Below are 16,827 nucleotides of genomic sequence, written 5' to 3'. Positions count from 1 at the left end.
TGTCAAGGCATAAATATATCGTTTAGAAGCATTATATTTTTGCAAAAAGGTCAATTTTAGGATATTTTATATATTTTATTATGCTTTTTTTAATACGAAAAACCAATAAATATAATTTGCTGTATATAATTTGTTGTAAAAACAATATTGTATTTTTTTGCGTATATAATTTTTATTTGGGAATGTGCACACGTAAAAATCATTCTCGTTTCCAAGTCGAATAGGAATAATCGACGCGAGGCTCCCTGGCACGCGTATAACGTACTCGCACGTGCCACTCCGTTCCCTTCAATACGTAGGGACATGCGTAGGGGGTAGAAAGAGGAGAAAGGGGGTAGGGGGCTCTTACATCTGCTCGTTCGGACTTTTGTACGACGATTGAACAGCCGGATTTCGAAGGGGGCTGGTGATAGACTCCCTCGCCCCCTTCTTCGGTAACGGTTGTAAAAATGAGGGGGTTGGTAGTATGCAACGATCGACGTTAGTCAACGGTCGTGTCCATTGACAGTCTACCGTAGCTCATAGCATACAGTTAATAACAAGGGTGCTGTAGTTCTCGTGGCAAAAAGGACGCGAAAAAGGTGTTTTTTTACGGGAGGAAAGATTTAGCGGAGAAACATTGCACCGTACAAAGGAAGAGTTTGTCAAAAGGGTTTCGACACACCGGCAGCGCTATATAGATAACGAAGCTGACGGCGCTAGATAACGGATAACTGATCCGAAGTTAAGGGGCAAACTTGTTTCTACTAGAAAGCAGAAGCACGTAAGTAGCATGAAGTATCGTTACTTCCAGGTGACATAGTAAGGCGACCTTTCAAATAGACGTCAACATTGTAGTTTTCCTTACGTCGATCTCATGTTTTCACATTCTGTGCTAATTTTATTAAAAATTATAATGGCATTATTACATAAAAATTTGGCAAGTTTTAAATTATATAAGATTTTGAAAAAAAATTTGAAGAATAATACTATTACCTGAATATTAGATGATTGTTTAATAGTAAAACGTCAAAATCAGAGAGCAACCATTAATTAGCTCGAAAACAGATACAAACGGAGCGGAAATTATATGGAAGCCTGCATCTGATACTTCATTAAATAGCGTTTACAATACATTGTTGATATACGACTATTACATGTATTAGATTTTCGTGATAGCATAATGTCATATAAAATTATAAGGAAAACGAATATAATTAAGCTTTTATTTTTTAATGAAACGAAAGAGATTTAATATAAAGTAATATTGAGCACTAATTGCTTTATGGAATTTCGCGATTTTTAAGCAGAACTTTATTTGTTAATTGTCAATTAATTCACGAACATAATTTCTAAGACGTATAAAATCATCAGTTTCTCAGTTCCTCATTGAGTTTTCTTATTGGATTGTAGATGGACAAACGTTGATCATAATGAAGAGATATTCGTCGGTAAGATATTTATAATAAATGCTTTTTTATAAGTGTTTTTTATAGAATAAATACTTTTTTTAATATATGCTTTTATAAAACAATATATACACAATACATAATATAAAAGATAATACATAACACATACAATTCCCTTCCATGTCGAAGTCTCTTTATAACGCGTGATCTTTCTATCGCTTTCTATTCGGATGTCGGATTACTTTTTCAAAATGTTATATTCAATAGATTCGTTCACGCGATCACGCGAACACAAACTCGAAAAAATTCACTCGCAAAATAAACAACGTATGTACGTCCGCTCGATCACATCAGTATTATTAAATACGTATGCACACACTTTTAATAAAATAGTAGTATATATGTTTAAAATTATAAAAAGTTATAAAAATAAGTTACAGGTACATTGTTGTATTTGTAGGCACCTTGTCTAGAAGATGTTGGCAATGACGCTAAAAGAACAAAAGGAATTGAACAATATGCAGTAAGTTAAGCGCAACTATAATAGTAAAATATTTACAGTTAAGAATATTATTTTTATATTAATAGTTATTAATATTAATATAGTAATCATATGTTTATAATGATATTTACAGTTTGTGATTATTTTATAGAACGAAGTTCTATATTAAAACCTCCATTTTGATTATGGCAACCATTATAAGTTATATTATAGACCAATATTATGATTTTGAGAACTTTAACATAGTTCAAAAAATTATAATTTATATTGAATAACTATAAAAATGTGGTTGAATAAAAAAATGAATAATTATAAATTATCTTGATATTATGATTACTGCAACTATTTTTCCTCTCAGTGTATAGTAAATCAATTATAGTGAATAGAGACATTTTAGAAATGAAATAATCAATACAGTCGGAATAGCTAAACTGAAGTTCCATATAATGTTTGATGTATGTATGTATCTCATTTCTCCGCAGGATCCAAGTACAAGGGAATATCTTCAGTTGGCTTTAGCCAGAATCCTGGAATTACAAAGAGAAATTAAGGCAGGCACATATCTCGCAGAAACCGATAATGGTAGTGATCTGGGTAATGTAAAACTTTTGTCGTACTTTATTTTCTTTCCAGCATTACGCAACTCGTACATTGAATATCACCTCAAAAGAACTTTTGCAGTGGAAAAAGATGACATACATTTTTCTAGATTTTTATCGTGAAGTTTTGAGCAAAGTTTCTTACTTTTTTTTAATATATTGCGACAAACTTTTTAGTGTCATATCCAGATGACTTCGATTCATAATTAACTAGTCAGGCTTGACATATACACATAGAAATAAGGAAAGAAAATAATACGAGACAATTAAAAAGCTTTAAAAACTAAAAATATATTTTCAAATAAAAATTAATGAAGAATAATAATTTAATACAAACATTTTAATTGTACAAAATTTTTCTCAACATAAAACGGTAATCTTTAACACAGAAAATCAAGACATAATAATAAATGATAATGATAGTGATTTATCATCTTCTATATATGTATGATTTAATATTTAATTCTTGTTAATTTTTGATTTTTCTAAAAGCAAATTTTATAATTATAAATTAACAAATCGTTAAATTTATACTATGAAAATATTTCCGTTATCTTACAGACGCATCGGGTAGTGAGGAAGATTTAACGAAAGAAATTCTTACTAAAGTGTTTCAAGATCTACCCGGGACACCTAGTTCTCTCACAAAAATAACAGATAGAGAGACGCGCTGGAAAAATCACCGTATAGATACTATTCATAATAAAAGGATACAATTACTAGGTTTCGATACTTGTCGGAGAATGGCCCTTGAATTCATGAAAACCATCATGCAGGAATCACGAAACAAATCCTCCTCTTTAAATACAGTTAAACTCGATTTTCAACGAAATGAATCGTTACATTCGGAAAATGAAATGAATGATTTTTGCAATCGGGAATCGAATGCGCACGAAATTCGAGTGAGAATGTTCAAAAGTTTGGATTTGCATTTGGCTGCTAAACAAAGAGACTATACGTCCAAATTAATGAAATCAGGTATTTAATATTTGACACTTGCGTACGACACTTTCGAGTGGAAATAAATTGAATGTGGAAAATGTCCAAATTCAATATATTCTTCAATATATACCATGATATTACTATTTTGAACGTGAACGGTGTACGTACACTTTTTACATTAAGATATTCATATTTCCTTTATTCTTAATTGTAATTATGATTGATTCTGTTTTTAAAAAAATTTTAAAAATATTGTCAAATATTTTATTTTGAGATTTAAATTAAGATAATTATCAAAATTTTAATAAAACTAACATTTTAGTTTTAGTACAGTATCCAGTTTTAGTTCTTGCAGTTATAAAAATCTATCTAGTCATTTTAAAATGTTCTAGTCATAGCTTGTGTGTAATTATATTCTCTCTACAAAGTTATTCAATTATTTTATATAAACATCTACATACGTATATTTACATTCATATATAAACATGTATACCTGTATTTATAATCTATATACTATACTGTTGATTTTTAATAAAACAGTTATATAAGTGCGATCGTATTCTACTGATTATAATAAAAAAAAAGAAAAGTCATCAAAAACAATAAAAGTCTACTTTTTTAAATTAAAATAATTGAAGCGATTTAATTTACATTATATTCTGAGTATATATATTTTTTAAGAATGTTTTGCGGCTCAAAATCGTGAATTTAAAGTTCAAGTAAATTTCAAATTTGAACATTTCTATTTTATTTGATAAATTTAATACTGTACACGAATCTAAAAAATAGTTTTTAAATAATGTTTTATATATTTGTTTAATATGTATTATTGATTATCATTTCTAGTTTTTAATTTTATAATTTTTAGTTAAGTTTTTTTTGTTCTATCCAATTTTTAATACAGGATTCATTGATTTATTATAAAAATCTGTTTTAACAGGTTTGGAACTTCTGGTTTATTATACTAGATATATGATTATAAACTCTTTATACTGTATTAAAGGTTATAGATTAGTAAACGTATCAAGAGAATTGTACTTCTTAATATTTTTATTTGACAAAGGAACAAGACATATAAAAGACAAGTTTTGTAAAAAAAATTTATTCAGTGTGTACAAATAAAAAATTCTAAAGCTTTAAAACTACGAATAATATACCTCAACTATATATAATATACATATTACAAATTATAATTTATTTGTCACGGTGTTCGTGTAGAGTCATGAAATGTTTAGCAGTCGAAACTTCGAATGTTCGACTAGATCGACTTCTTATTCAGGAAGACATACAGCACACATAAAATATTTTTCCTAAATTTTCCTTAAAATAAGTAAATCATTGAATTAAATCTTCTTAAGCGCGAAAGTCAGATTCGTAGCTTAGCATTATGTTGAATCCTAAAAAACTCGCATTTACGTCTAAACAAATATTATGCGTGTTTATGCAATAGACTATCCTAACAAAATAGAACGGTGAAATAGATCGATAACATATAAGAATATAATTTCTATACATTATTCCGCAAAGTTTTACTCGTTTAGCTAAAATAATTTTAATTACATAGGAAAAAAAATCATAGTAAATTTATGCAGGACTTTAAAAATTCCACTTCATGAAATCAACGTCCAAAATGCATGTATCTTTAAATGTTTGTTCTTCTATGCGTATATTATCCACTAAAAATACAGATTTTAACAAGTCTTTATAAAATAATATATTAATTTAAATAGACCTAATTTAAAACTATGTGTACAGAAACATTAATTTCGAGAAAAAGATTCAGTAGTAAAGATGAAATTATCTTTCACCAACGTTTAAATCATTGTATATTACAATCGCAATAATCAACACTTGTTTTGCAAAAAATTTATTGAGATAATAAAGTCTATTTCTTATTGTTTGCAGATAGTCGTAATTTATAACAGTAGCTTTATAGCCGCTAATAAACTAACAAAGTTTCCGTCTCTTATAAGCTATTTCAATGTTAAAATTCCTTTTCGATCATCCATTTCGTTGCAAAGATTTTCCTATAATTTATGTAAAATGATATATTGATTAATAATTAAATACTTATATATTATGAATTATGAAAAGTAAAAATATTGCATTGCTAGTTAAAATATAAAACAAATTAACCGTTAAAGAAAGTATAGTTATAAATACATCTAATTTATATCCTTTATAAAAATATAAGGTCTTAGAGTACTCAGATAATTTTTTGTTATATTTTTGTATCGTACATGATATAAAAGGCCAGATTGAGGTATAATGTCTCACAATCAATCATTACATTTGTTAACTTGCACATATCTGAGCATATTTAATATTTTTTCTTGTTTTCGACATAATCATAAATTCAATTACATTCAAGTGATAAAATGTGACAATAAAAGAGATCACAGATTTAATTAATAAGCAATTTAATTAAAAATTAATTTAATTTAATTTAATAAAAGCAATTATAGCACAGAATAACATTTGTAATATATTTTGAAATAAAAAAATGCATACATTTGTATATATCCGACATTTTTTAGAGTTTTCAACAGAATTTTAAATTTGATGGCACTCATTTAATAAAATGTGACAGAAAAAGAGATCATAAATTTGATAAAAACAATCACAGCATAAATCACGGAATAAAAATTAATAATATATTTTGGAAAAAAAGAATTTAAAAAATGCTGAGATACAATGAAAAGATATGAAGATTTATACGCATGTCAATTAGAGTGACAATATCTATCAGTATTATTTCTCTATTACAAATATTTTTCAACATCAAATCTTTATCCCTTCTATATACAAATCTATGCGTACGTTTAGCGCATGACAGGTAATTTATCTCAATCTATGAGCTATCATGAGCGTACTATGAATCAGACAACACTATAAACTATTGATAAAACTGTGAGTCCCGTGTATATCTAGAGGGCTCGAGTCATGGGCTTCCAATTGCTAGCTATCAAAAAGATGTATATTGGTTTCTATCGGGATATCGTAGACCTATCGTCAAAATCTGGACGTACACAAAAATATGGCCGACTAAATGTCACAGATCATTTATGCTCAAAAGTCTCTGTATGTTTTTCTATTGCATAAAAGGACTCTTCAAATTAGAGTAAATACCTTTTTACTTTTTCTATCGCGTTCGTATGTTGATTACAAGTAGACATTAAGTCAGTTAACTTCTTTATGAAATACTACGCGTAATAATCAAAATCATTTAATGTAACTGCCACTATACGAATATTAATAATGACAGTGGCCAATTTCTTTTCATAATAATAATAATAAAGTTCAGAATAAACAATGAAATAATCTTTTATAGTTCCACAAGTATATAGCCAATTATTGATGTAAATAAAAAACATCTCGTTTCAATTATGACATAAATCAATTTTTGAAGATCTTATTTTAATCTTCAATTGAAAATATGTTATAAATAAAATTTATCTAAATTAATAATTATTTTATTTATTTTGTTTTCTTTTATTATAAAATTTTCCAATATGCAAAAGCGTATATTGATATTCTTACTGTTGTTTTCTTCAGGGATCAAATTTACGTTTCAAAATTTGATTTATGCCACTTTTAAAACGGGTGCTCTTCTCTTAGTGTTGCTGCACGAGAGTAGGCCCGTTACCAGGATTTCTCCAGGGATCCGGTATATCGAAGTGTGCGGGAACCGTGATCAGAGCATCAGCAGCAGTACGATCGCCGCTGCAATTTTTGGGCTTGACACGAGTCGTGTTTACGCACTCGATCGGCAGCTTGAAGAACTCGAGATTGTAATTGTAACCCTGGCTGGTGATGCGAATTATCGTGTGTAGTGGCACTTCCATATAGGGCAGCTCTTCAGGCTTCTTATCGAGAAAGAATCCGATGATGCAGCGTAATATCGCTTGATGTGACACCACGAGAACGTTGTGGGAACGTTGTAACTCAGCGATAACCGGCTCGACACGTTGCATCGCGTCGATGTAACTCTCACCCCACGGATAACGATAACGCAACTTATCCTGATCACGCCAAGCAAACTCCTGTCACAAAATTAAACATATCGAGATAGCGTTGTCATGGTTATTTCACGCGATCCGCTATCTCCGATAAAAAAAATTAATCGCTCGAACTTTGTCCGAATTTAATCTACAAGTCGAATATTTTTAGCTAATAATCGATATTTCGCGCCATATAGTACACTTAAAAATAACTCTCACCTGCGGGTAATGCTCCTGCATTTCTTCGTAAGAAAGACCCTCGCACACCCCCGCGTGAAGTTCATTCAAGGCGGCTATGTGTTCCTGAGGAGCTTCAATACCACGCGCCGTTGCGATCGTTCTGCGAAGGCGGCTGGTAAAAACTCGAAGATCGGGAATACGCATAGCATTGAATCTGTTGGATAAGGCTTGAGCATAACACTCGCCTCTGGCGCTCAATACCGTATCGCCGCCGATTTTACCAACCACGTTATACTCGCTTTCGCCGTGCTGCAACATATAATATAAAAGTGTAAACTGAAAGAAACTGCGAAGCAAAAAATAATAAACGAGATAAACAACAGCAAAATATATTGAATGTTAAAATAATATAATTTTTTACAATATATCTGCAATATAAAAAAATCCAGCGTTACTTACCCTAGAGAAATAAAGAGTGTGAGGTTTGAGACTGATGTCTCCAAGATATCCAAGTACGCTGGTTTCAATATGACCAGATACTTTGCAGGTCTCGATATCCATAGTAGCAGTATCGATTCTGATCCTGGGATAAGTTCTGTCATCCATAGGTTCGTACATCCCCTCATAAAAAGCGATCTTTGAACGCAGATGTTCTGCGGCCAAAGAGGCATCTACTCCTGCATAGTCAGCGCAATGTCTCACAATTTCTTGTTGGTTGTATTCCAGAACTTCAGGATCGTCGCAGACACACTCGATGAAAACAACACGGTAACCGAGCTGGCCAGAGAAATAATCGTAAACCTCTGTGCGTTGCGCCCGCGTGATCAGCATAGCGTCCAGGATCTTAATACAGACAAAGAAAATAACTATGGGATATCCGCATGTACCGCCTGTGAAGCTACCTAAGTGACGCTTCACCTAATCAATTGTCACGCAATTTTCCACGATATTTATAAGTATAGCAAAAGTAAGCTAAGGATTGCTAACAGAGAAGTAACATTAGTTTCGAAACATTTCTTTACAACCATAATCTCGTAAACAAACCGTGTTCTGGATTTACACTTACCGCTACAGTATTTCCAGATGCGAGCCATGCCGCGCAATCTTGCATGGCATCTCTCTGTGCGAGAGCTAGTAACGCGTTATTTGCCGCATTATCCGACGGGAAGGATTCGTGAGATATATGGGGTTCGAACCGCTTCCTTCGATAATCACTCACGCGGAACACTGAAACAAAATATATGAAATATTGTAGTTATCTCTGTTTTAATCTCTTACATTTAATCGAGAATAAAAGTTAAACATGCGGCTGGAATAAATTTATATAGAGCGTATAATAAAATGTATAATTTAGTAAATAAAACAAGATAACTTAAGACATGTTAGTCATGTTTACCTTTGGTAATTATATCATTCCAAATGAGTCTGCGAGCAAGACTTTGCCCGATTTGGCTTTTTCCACGAGCTGGCAAACCGCAAGTGGCTACAACAACTCCCGCAAATTTGCGCGATGACTTCGTCAATCCTGAAGTTCTTGCTGCGACCTTTTTGCTGGGATCTAAAGAGAATAGGTAATGAGGTATTTAAAACTTTGTGCTCATTAGGCAACTTATACAAGCGTTATCTCAAATTTAATGACTGAAGATAATTTCATTGGCGGTTATAACGTAAATTTCTCAAATTTTTCTCTCATTCTCATATACAATTAATTTTATTCCTAAACTCAATCATTTTTATTTTTTGAAAAACTCACTCTCTAGAAATAATGATAACATATATCTTTAAAATGTATTTTTCTTTCTTACGTTTACTTCGAAATGTCAATAAAATTTTTGAGATTTGCAGGATAATAACTAAATATAATTTATTAGTCACAGCTTCTTTGAACGAGGCGTTTTATTATACTAGTGCGAATATTTTGGCAATATGTCTCGAAATACGTCGTTCTCACAGACGTGTGCAAGTAGTAACATGAGAACGGTATATACATCATGACACGCGACTTTGGACTTGCAAAAACGTAGTACTAAAATCCACTCTTCTTAAGAATAACAGCGATTGTAAAATGTTTATCAGCTAAACTGCGAGAATTACGGAAATATATTCAAATTACAGTGCAGAATAACTTTGCATTATGCATAAACTTGAATTTTTACACTGCAGTAAACATTTACAAAAGCATTTCATTTGTATGAAGTAAACGCGCCGTGTGTTATGAACTAAACTTATGCGCAGAAAAATTTCGCATCAATCAGTTTCCTAATGTGCGATAAATGTATTTACAGAAAAAAAGACTTGATTTAATGATCCAGAATCAAACATTAACGGTGTTTTTACACAACAAGGAAATCGCAAATTTTTTATCAGTAATGACGTATGATAATTAAATCGATTAGTCAGTGCATAACAAAAACTCAATTCATGTTTACAAGCGTTTAATATGTGTATGTAATAAAAAAATCATGTAAAGATTTAATGCATTAAAAAAAACAACAAACATCGACAAGTTAAACAAACAAGTAGAAATAATTTACAGAAAATATACGCAATTTTATTAATTAGACTGTGCACATATGTTTAAAATAATTAAATAGTATATTTTTAAAATATACTACTCGTAATACTTCTTTCCTATCATTTTTCGCGACAGTTAGTCTTATAAAAATTTAAAAATTAACAGGTGTGTAATATCATTGTTCAATTAGTTCACTTATTTTACGTACAAAGCACGTGTAAATTATCTTATCTAGCTTATATTTATCTACATTTATCTACAGACGTAGATAAATACAGATTACAGATTGACAAGAACGATATTCGATAAAAGAATTGAAATTTCATTGATTTAAACATTTTGCACGAAATTGATGTCTATGATATTGAACGAGTGAGTGATCAAATATACATATAATGCCTCATGCCTCACTAGAGAGAGAGAGAGAGGGAAATGGGTTTTATATTTAGATTCGTAAATGCGTGTGCACTGGCTTTGTTTCGGCTTCTCTACGCTACCGAAGCCAACAATAATTTGCCTTTTAAATACAGTAAAATTCCAATTATTCTCTCTCTCTCTCTCCCTTTCTCAGCAAAAATAAAATAATTTCTCTTTTTTTAAATGTTGCTAATATATAGTATATATTACCGCTATTAATACTTTTTGAGTTCATAATTTGAATGTTAGAATATCAATTATATTGATTAAAATGTGTAAAATCTAATCTAAATAATACCCTAACTTGATAATTTCAGGATTATTATTAATTATTTTTTCACAGAAATAAAACGGAAATGATAACTTAAGAGGAATATCAAAAATATAAAGCGTTACCTGTTCACATGATAAGCTTATCTTTCTGTCCCATATCTAAATTTAAAGTGATAACACGTATGCATAATGATCCTTTAGGATTTATAGCATTTAATCAACGCTATTAACAGATATAAATAATTTATATTTCTAATTAATATACGCATAATGTCTGAAATTCATTAATTTTCTGCTGTTAAAATGCGTTGTAATAAATTATATAAGCTATATAATCTATATAAACTTTTATATTATATAATGACTTAAAAAATACATTTTTATGAATTAATAAGAAAAATGTAGACATTATGTGAATTAAAAATGCAATTATATATTTTAATTATAAGTATTTTTTTAATTTAATAAAGTTTTGAACTAATTTAATAAATTATCTTTGTTTATTAAAACTTCAAAAATTCCCTCTTACAATATTTAACATTTGAAAGGTATTACATTCAAATGTGAAGAGAACAGAAACAATTTTTCAAAAATAAATATCCATTTTTAATTGATTTAAAATTAATGTTTTTTAACAGAAATTTATAAAGTGTCATGTGTTTTGTGAGATTTAATATTATTCATTAAAAATCTACAATGTTTAATTCCATTTATTTATTTATTTTCATGATCTCTCTTATATTCGTAAAAAATTTACGAATATAAAAAATCATAAGAATTTGGAAATACCTCACTTGCATAACTTAAAAGATAAAAAACGAATTTAACTTGGTTTTTGACGACAGAGTGATAAGCTATCGATTCTTCAATGTCAGAATGATAAATTAAAGATATTTTACAGTGTGTAGGTTTTTATCATTTTAACAGATAATATTTACAAAGACATAACATTTGGCTTTTAAAAAGGGAAAAGTTTCTTGACGTCTTTTTCATGCAGTTTAATATAAAAAATATATTATTTAATATGTAATTCTCAACATTTTATTTATTTTGTTACATATTTTTGTTTACGTATTAAAACTTTTAATAATGTGCATATAATATATGCTGTATGACGCACAAATTATCGTTCTTATTAAAATTTTTTCTGTAAATTTTGTACTCTTTGTAACAGTATATATTTCCACGTTTGTTTTTTATTGGATGTTGGTAATTTAAATTTTAAATTAAAAATATATTGTTGCATATGTAAAAAATTTAACGTTAAGATATGACACAAGAAATTGGAATTACCAATCAATCATTATTTATATTTGTATACAATCTATAATCATCAAAAAATCTTTTGTAATAAATTTTAATTATATTTAATTTCATTTTTTACGATACATTGTTTTACAGAATTATATTCCAAGAATCCAATATTGCGTATGATAATGATATTTGTAAGATAATAACAATGTGGCAAATAAAAATGTCAATGTTGTAATAAAAATGAAGCACTGGGTAATATAACTGCGCATTTTCGAGTTAATATGTTTGGAAAAAAAAAACTGAATTACGTAAAACGAAATTGTATTCTTTAATCTATAATTAATTATATCCTTGTATCAATGATTTGTCCAAGTCCAGTAAGTGTAGTGTAATAAACCAGTAAGGTAATGAAAATGACATTAAATGGATCGCATTCATATATTTATATTTTTATAATTTTATAACTAACTGTCCCCTTCTTTCGTGCACAAGAGATAATAACAATACAATATAAAAACTTATGAGTATTTTTCACATTTTAAAAACATGAAATATTCGCTGCCGTTAATTTTACATCGAAAATAACGATTGAAGAAGCGTAAATGCAATATAAGATGAACAGGATATACATTGCCATAGAAGACGGCGACCTCAATACTCGTTGTTTTCCTTTCACTTTTCATTTCCTTTGAATTTCATTAAACTGACTTCTATCATAATGTAAGAAGAATTCGTACGTCCATATATATTAAATAGTACATGAAAGAATAAACACACATATGTATATTATATTATCTGTATATTATATTATGTGTGTTTATTCTTTTACTTTGTAAACAAAATTGAGAAAGAAATAAAAACATAAACTTCGAGTTTCTTGTTTCTACTTCAATATGACTGTACGTTTCAAATACTATTGAAATGAATCATTTTAATGTTCATTATAACAACAAGCAGCGAATAATATAAAATGCACATGCAAAAATTGCAATAGAAGATACTTTATGACGCAAACCTGTTTGATGAAACTAAGTTATTAAAACAATCGTGTTCATTACATTGCACAACATACATAAACAGAGAATTTATCAACAAAATTATGCTAGCATTTTTATAGGATAATTACAATATAAAATAGACAAATATTATTTAATTGATAATTATTCTAAGTACATGCTTATTTTTTATAATAAACTTAATAAATTTTAAACATTTTTTTACAATATAAAATAAATAATAGAATGATGACACATTTTGGACACTAAGACTATGGGTCCACAATTTTTTGTTTTCTTTTTTTTTACAGAAATTACGTAACTAAATATCACTGTGCAACCAAGTCTGATGAATTATGTATCCTATTGTATTCTTATATATTCTATTATGTGTTCGTCGTACAAAACACTTTGATAATTAAAGGTACGATCAACGTACCTTTAATTATCAAAATGTTTTGTACGACGAACACATAATAGAATATATAAGAATACAATAGGATACATAATTCATCAGACTTTTGGTTACATAGTAATATTTAATTACGAAGAATAATGAATCTCATACACTATGCGTATATTAATTAGAAATATAAATTATTTATATCTGTTGATAAGATGCTATAAATCCTAAAGAATCATTATGCATACGTGTCATATCACTTTAAATTTAGATATGGGACAGAAAGATAAGCTTATCATGTGAACAGGTAATGCTTTATATTTTTGAAATTCCTCTTAAGTTTGCAGACAGACATTTTAGCCACGACATAAAATAAGTACATACTCAAAATTAGTAAAAGAAGGCGTGTATATTACGTAAGCAGACATCTCACAAACCCTTGGCATTAAGCGACTCACCCCGCGCGAAACTTTACCTTGACGCTGCTCTTCCGCGTTCGGGGCCATGGTGTCAGCGTTCAAGGATGTCTCCGTGTTAGACGTTTGCCTCACGGCGAGATCGCTTTTTTTCTCCTGCAGAAGCCCAGCTTGCAGGGCCAGTTTCCTGATCGCGAGACAATAACCCAATAACGGAGTCGCTAGCAGATCAAAACATACGGCGACCCAGGGCATAACTGAGGAACCTGTGTTATGGAGAACAGTCAGGTATTCGGCTCCCCCTCTCTCACTCCTTTTCGATAACGACGAAATTATGATCGATTAAGGAATAATACCGAGGAACAAAAGGAAGCCCGACGTAGAGCCAGCCGCTCCAAAAAAAAAAAAAAGAAAAAAGAATCCACCAACGTGGAGCGAGAGCCGCTTCTACTCTATCCTTTGAATACTCTATTCGCCTGGCTTCTTGCGTATCTACTTCCTGGTTAAGCGCCCGGCTAAAGCTCTTCCGAGAAGTGATCGCTACTCGTGTGCCGTATTATAGACAGCAGATCCTCCCTCATTCCAATTTGCTTGATCCTCACTTCCGGAGCCAGTTTGCGGGCTTCCTTGGAATTTGTCAAAGAAAAGATCAGCTCGCCTCTAGCTCGCGGCGTACCGCGCGATTCCCTCTCGCTCGTGCCCGTTTCTCTCGCCGCTATTAACGATGATATTGTTACCGTTGCTGCTAATGCCGTTCCTCGTTGGCGACAGTGCGCGCGCGCAAATGTATGTACACCCGTTGAAAATTTACATAGTAATAGTGGCACCTTGCTCCGATTTCACCAGCCACCTTTCTGCTCCAACTTTCTGCTCCAAGATTCTAGGCTACTCGAGATCACTGTTGTGATTACTCTTATACTCCTCTTCTATATATTTCGATTTCTCCTCCTCCCGTTCCTACTCCTTTTCGGCGTGACTCCGATCAACGTACTATCGACGTAGGCGTTCAACGACCAGCCGGTGCTAGAAGTTTTGACTGATGCTTCCCGAGATTTCTCGTAGGCTCGGTCGACTCTCTTCAGCATCAGTTCTTCAGCTTCTCCTCTCAGAGAACACGCTCTTGTCACAGCGATGATGCAAGTATGTCCGTCCGGACGAAAATAGACGCTGTTCTCTTTGCAGATGCGACCGGTCGATACGTACTGCTCGGCTCTCCGACGACACTAGTAGGTCTGACTCCACTGCGGCTTTAAGCAGCATCGACCAGAGCCCACGAACGAACAACTCCATTTTCCGAGCCAATGGAGGAACAGCTGGCCCCTCTACCACGATATCGCGACTTGCGCGCGACTTGAGCGAATATTCGTTTTTTTCTTAAATCGATGTGGATACTTACCGTAAAAATTGTAAACAATGAAAATTCATAAATGTGAACTTTCTGTAAGTTCATAAGAAATTTTTTTTTAATCTTATCTTCTGTCTATGACGTATTAGTTCCGACCTTTTATTGCTGTTGAGTTTTACTCCTTACAACTATCTTAGACCGATATTCAAATCAATTATAATCGACTCTCATATTTAGGACTCTTAAGTACTGTCTTAAGAACTCCTCAACCAATCATAGAATAGCATTTTACGACATTACTCGAAATGATCTTGAAATAAAAATCGATTATGAATACCGGTTTTACTGATAGTTTATTACTTTGTTTTATTCATCGGAAAAACGACTTTTGCAGGTTTTATTTTTACATAATTTTTCCCCAGAGCTATTATACATAAACTCGACTACTAGCTTACGCTATTGACGATACTCTAATACATATTTGATTAGTATCATAAATTACATGTTATGCTTGATGAAACCGGCTCACATTTTTCTTGGCGAATCGTACGGCCAAAGTCCACAGTTGTTTTTCCTATTTTCACGTAATCGTTTGGCAAACGACCATCCAGGCGCGTGTATTCGGCGTCATTGAGTTAAATGAAGAGATGCCGGATCACTAATGCCCTGACCTGCTGGGTTACATCACGTGTACGCCAATATATGGAGCAGTTGTTCGTATAGACAAAACGTGAACTTTGGAACCCGTTTTGGTGACGTCAAAATAACGTTAACTGAAGGAAAATAGTTATTACTTAGAAAATCCTTTACGTATGTATTGTGAATCAATATTAAAATGCTTAAATATAAATAATGCACCTGTGCACATGTTTATATGCATAAAAACATACATTTTTGTAAATATTTTCACAAAAAATAATTAATCACATAAATTACATAAATAAAATTAGTCACATAAAATATAGAACAGATTTCTGTTTTACACACACGCACACACGCACACACACACACACACATACACACACCATCGGCCAAATTCGAAAACCTAACTTTATTTTTATACAAAATTGAGATACTCATTTCATGTAACTTATCTTGTCAAATAAATATTTCAATGTTGTAAGAAAAAATGGGACTTAGGAGGTTTTCGAATTTGATCATTTTGGACAATATATTCTTCCCATAAAATTTTCTAAAATATCTGGAAGTTAATACATATTTTGTATAAATCGTAAAATCTAAAGTTTCTGGAAATAAATAAAAAATATCTTGTTTACATAATAAAATACTCATAGATAATGACGCCAGAGGCATCTTATTTTTCTTATTCACCTACGTAAGTAAATAAATGTCACATGCTTAGTTTATTACATTATTCGTACACGATAAGAGGAAAGTACATCAAACGTGTATCTGCAACGTGATAAATGCTTCTCAGTGATCAGATTCACGTGATCAGAGGTCACGCATGATCTAGTGTTTCACAAAACGAATTTATAAAACTGCAATGTGTCAACTTATTACAAAACATTCTGCTGAAAGCAAATTATTCGTTAACATGTTGTAAAAATCCATAAAATTTGATTTTTTACGTATA

At 31.0% G+C, this 16,827-nt stretch overlaps 2 protein-coding genes across 4 annotated transcripts; one reads left to right on the top strand and one right to left on the bottom strand.

Moving 5' to 3' along the window:
* Window positions 1-141: 141 nt before the first annotated feature.
* On the top strand, window positions 142-4,020 carry LOC105834927. 3 transcript variants are annotated; one of them, XM_036291468.1, is made up of 5 exons: window positions 142-763; window positions 1,393-1,430; window positions 1,849-1,911; window positions 2,373-2,472; window positions 3,051-4,020. In XM_036291468.1, the coding sequence occupies exons 2-5, from the start codon at window positions 1,413-1,415 to the stop codon at window positions 3,473-3,475; spliced, it is 606 nt and encodes a 201-aa protein (XP_036147361.1). In that variant the 5' UTR covers window positions 142-763; window positions 1,393-1,412; the 3' UTR covers window positions 3,476-4,020. The 3 variants fall into 3 exon arrangements, with proteins under 3 accessions (XP_036147361.1, XP_012533238.1, XP_028046053.1); XM_012677784.3 differs by having other exon boundaries at window positions 2,373-2,484; XM_028190252.2 differs by having other exon boundaries at window positions 142-1,430; window positions 2,373-2,484.
* Window positions 4,021-4,515: 495 nt separating this feature from the next.
* On the bottom strand, window positions 4,516-15,254 carry LOC105834930 (6-phosphofructo-2-kinase/fructose-2,6-bisphosphatase). The gene is made up of 6 exons (XM_012677788.3): window positions 13,945-15,254; window positions 9,009-9,170; window positions 8,679-8,839; window positions 8,072-8,455; window positions 7,652-7,921; window positions 4,516-7,474 (listed from the first exon to the last, which is right to left on the bottom strand). The coding sequence occupies exons 1-6, from the start codon at window positions 14,138-14,140 to the stop codon at window positions 7,046-7,048; spliced, it is 1,602 nt and encodes a 533-aa protein (XP_012533242.2). The 5' UTR covers window positions 14,141-15,254; the 3' UTR covers window positions 4,516-7,045.
* Between the last annotated feature and the right edge of the window lie 1,573 nt (window positions 15,255-16,827).

Source organism: Monomorium pharaonis, chromosome 8 (assembly GCF_013373865.1).
Source record: "Monomorium pharaonis isolate MP-MQ-018 chromosome 8, ASM1337386v2, whole genome shotgun sequence".
NCBI lineage: Eukaryota > Metazoa > Arthropoda > Insecta > Hymenoptera > Formicidae > Monomorium > Monomorium pharaonis.
The sequence above is the reverse complement of the archived record's forward strand: the minus strand, read 5'-3'. Positions and strand labels throughout refer to the sequence as shown.

Coding starts and splice junctions, on each gene's coding strand:
- LOC105834927 (XM_012677784.3), top strand. Junction 1,912..2,372: donor AAGGAATTGAACAATATGCA/GTAAGTTAAGCG, acceptor ATTTCTCCGCAG/GATCCAAGTACAAGGGAATA. Junction 2,485..3,050: donor CGATAATGGTAGTGATCTGG/GTAATGTAAAAC, acceptor GTTATCTTACAG/ACGCATCGGGTAGTGAGGAA.
- LOC105834930 (XM_012677788.3), bottom strand. CDS start 14,140: ATGCCCTGGGTCGCCGTATGTTTTGATCTGCTAGCGACTCCGTTATTG. Junction 8,840..9,008: donor GAATGATATAATTACCAAAG/GTAAACATGACT, acceptor ATTTTGTTTCAG/TGTTCCGCGTGAGTGATTAT. Junction 7,922..8,071: donor ACACTCTTTATTTCTCTAGG/GTAAGTAACGCT, acceptor TATATGTTGCAG/CACGGCGAAAGCGAGTATAA.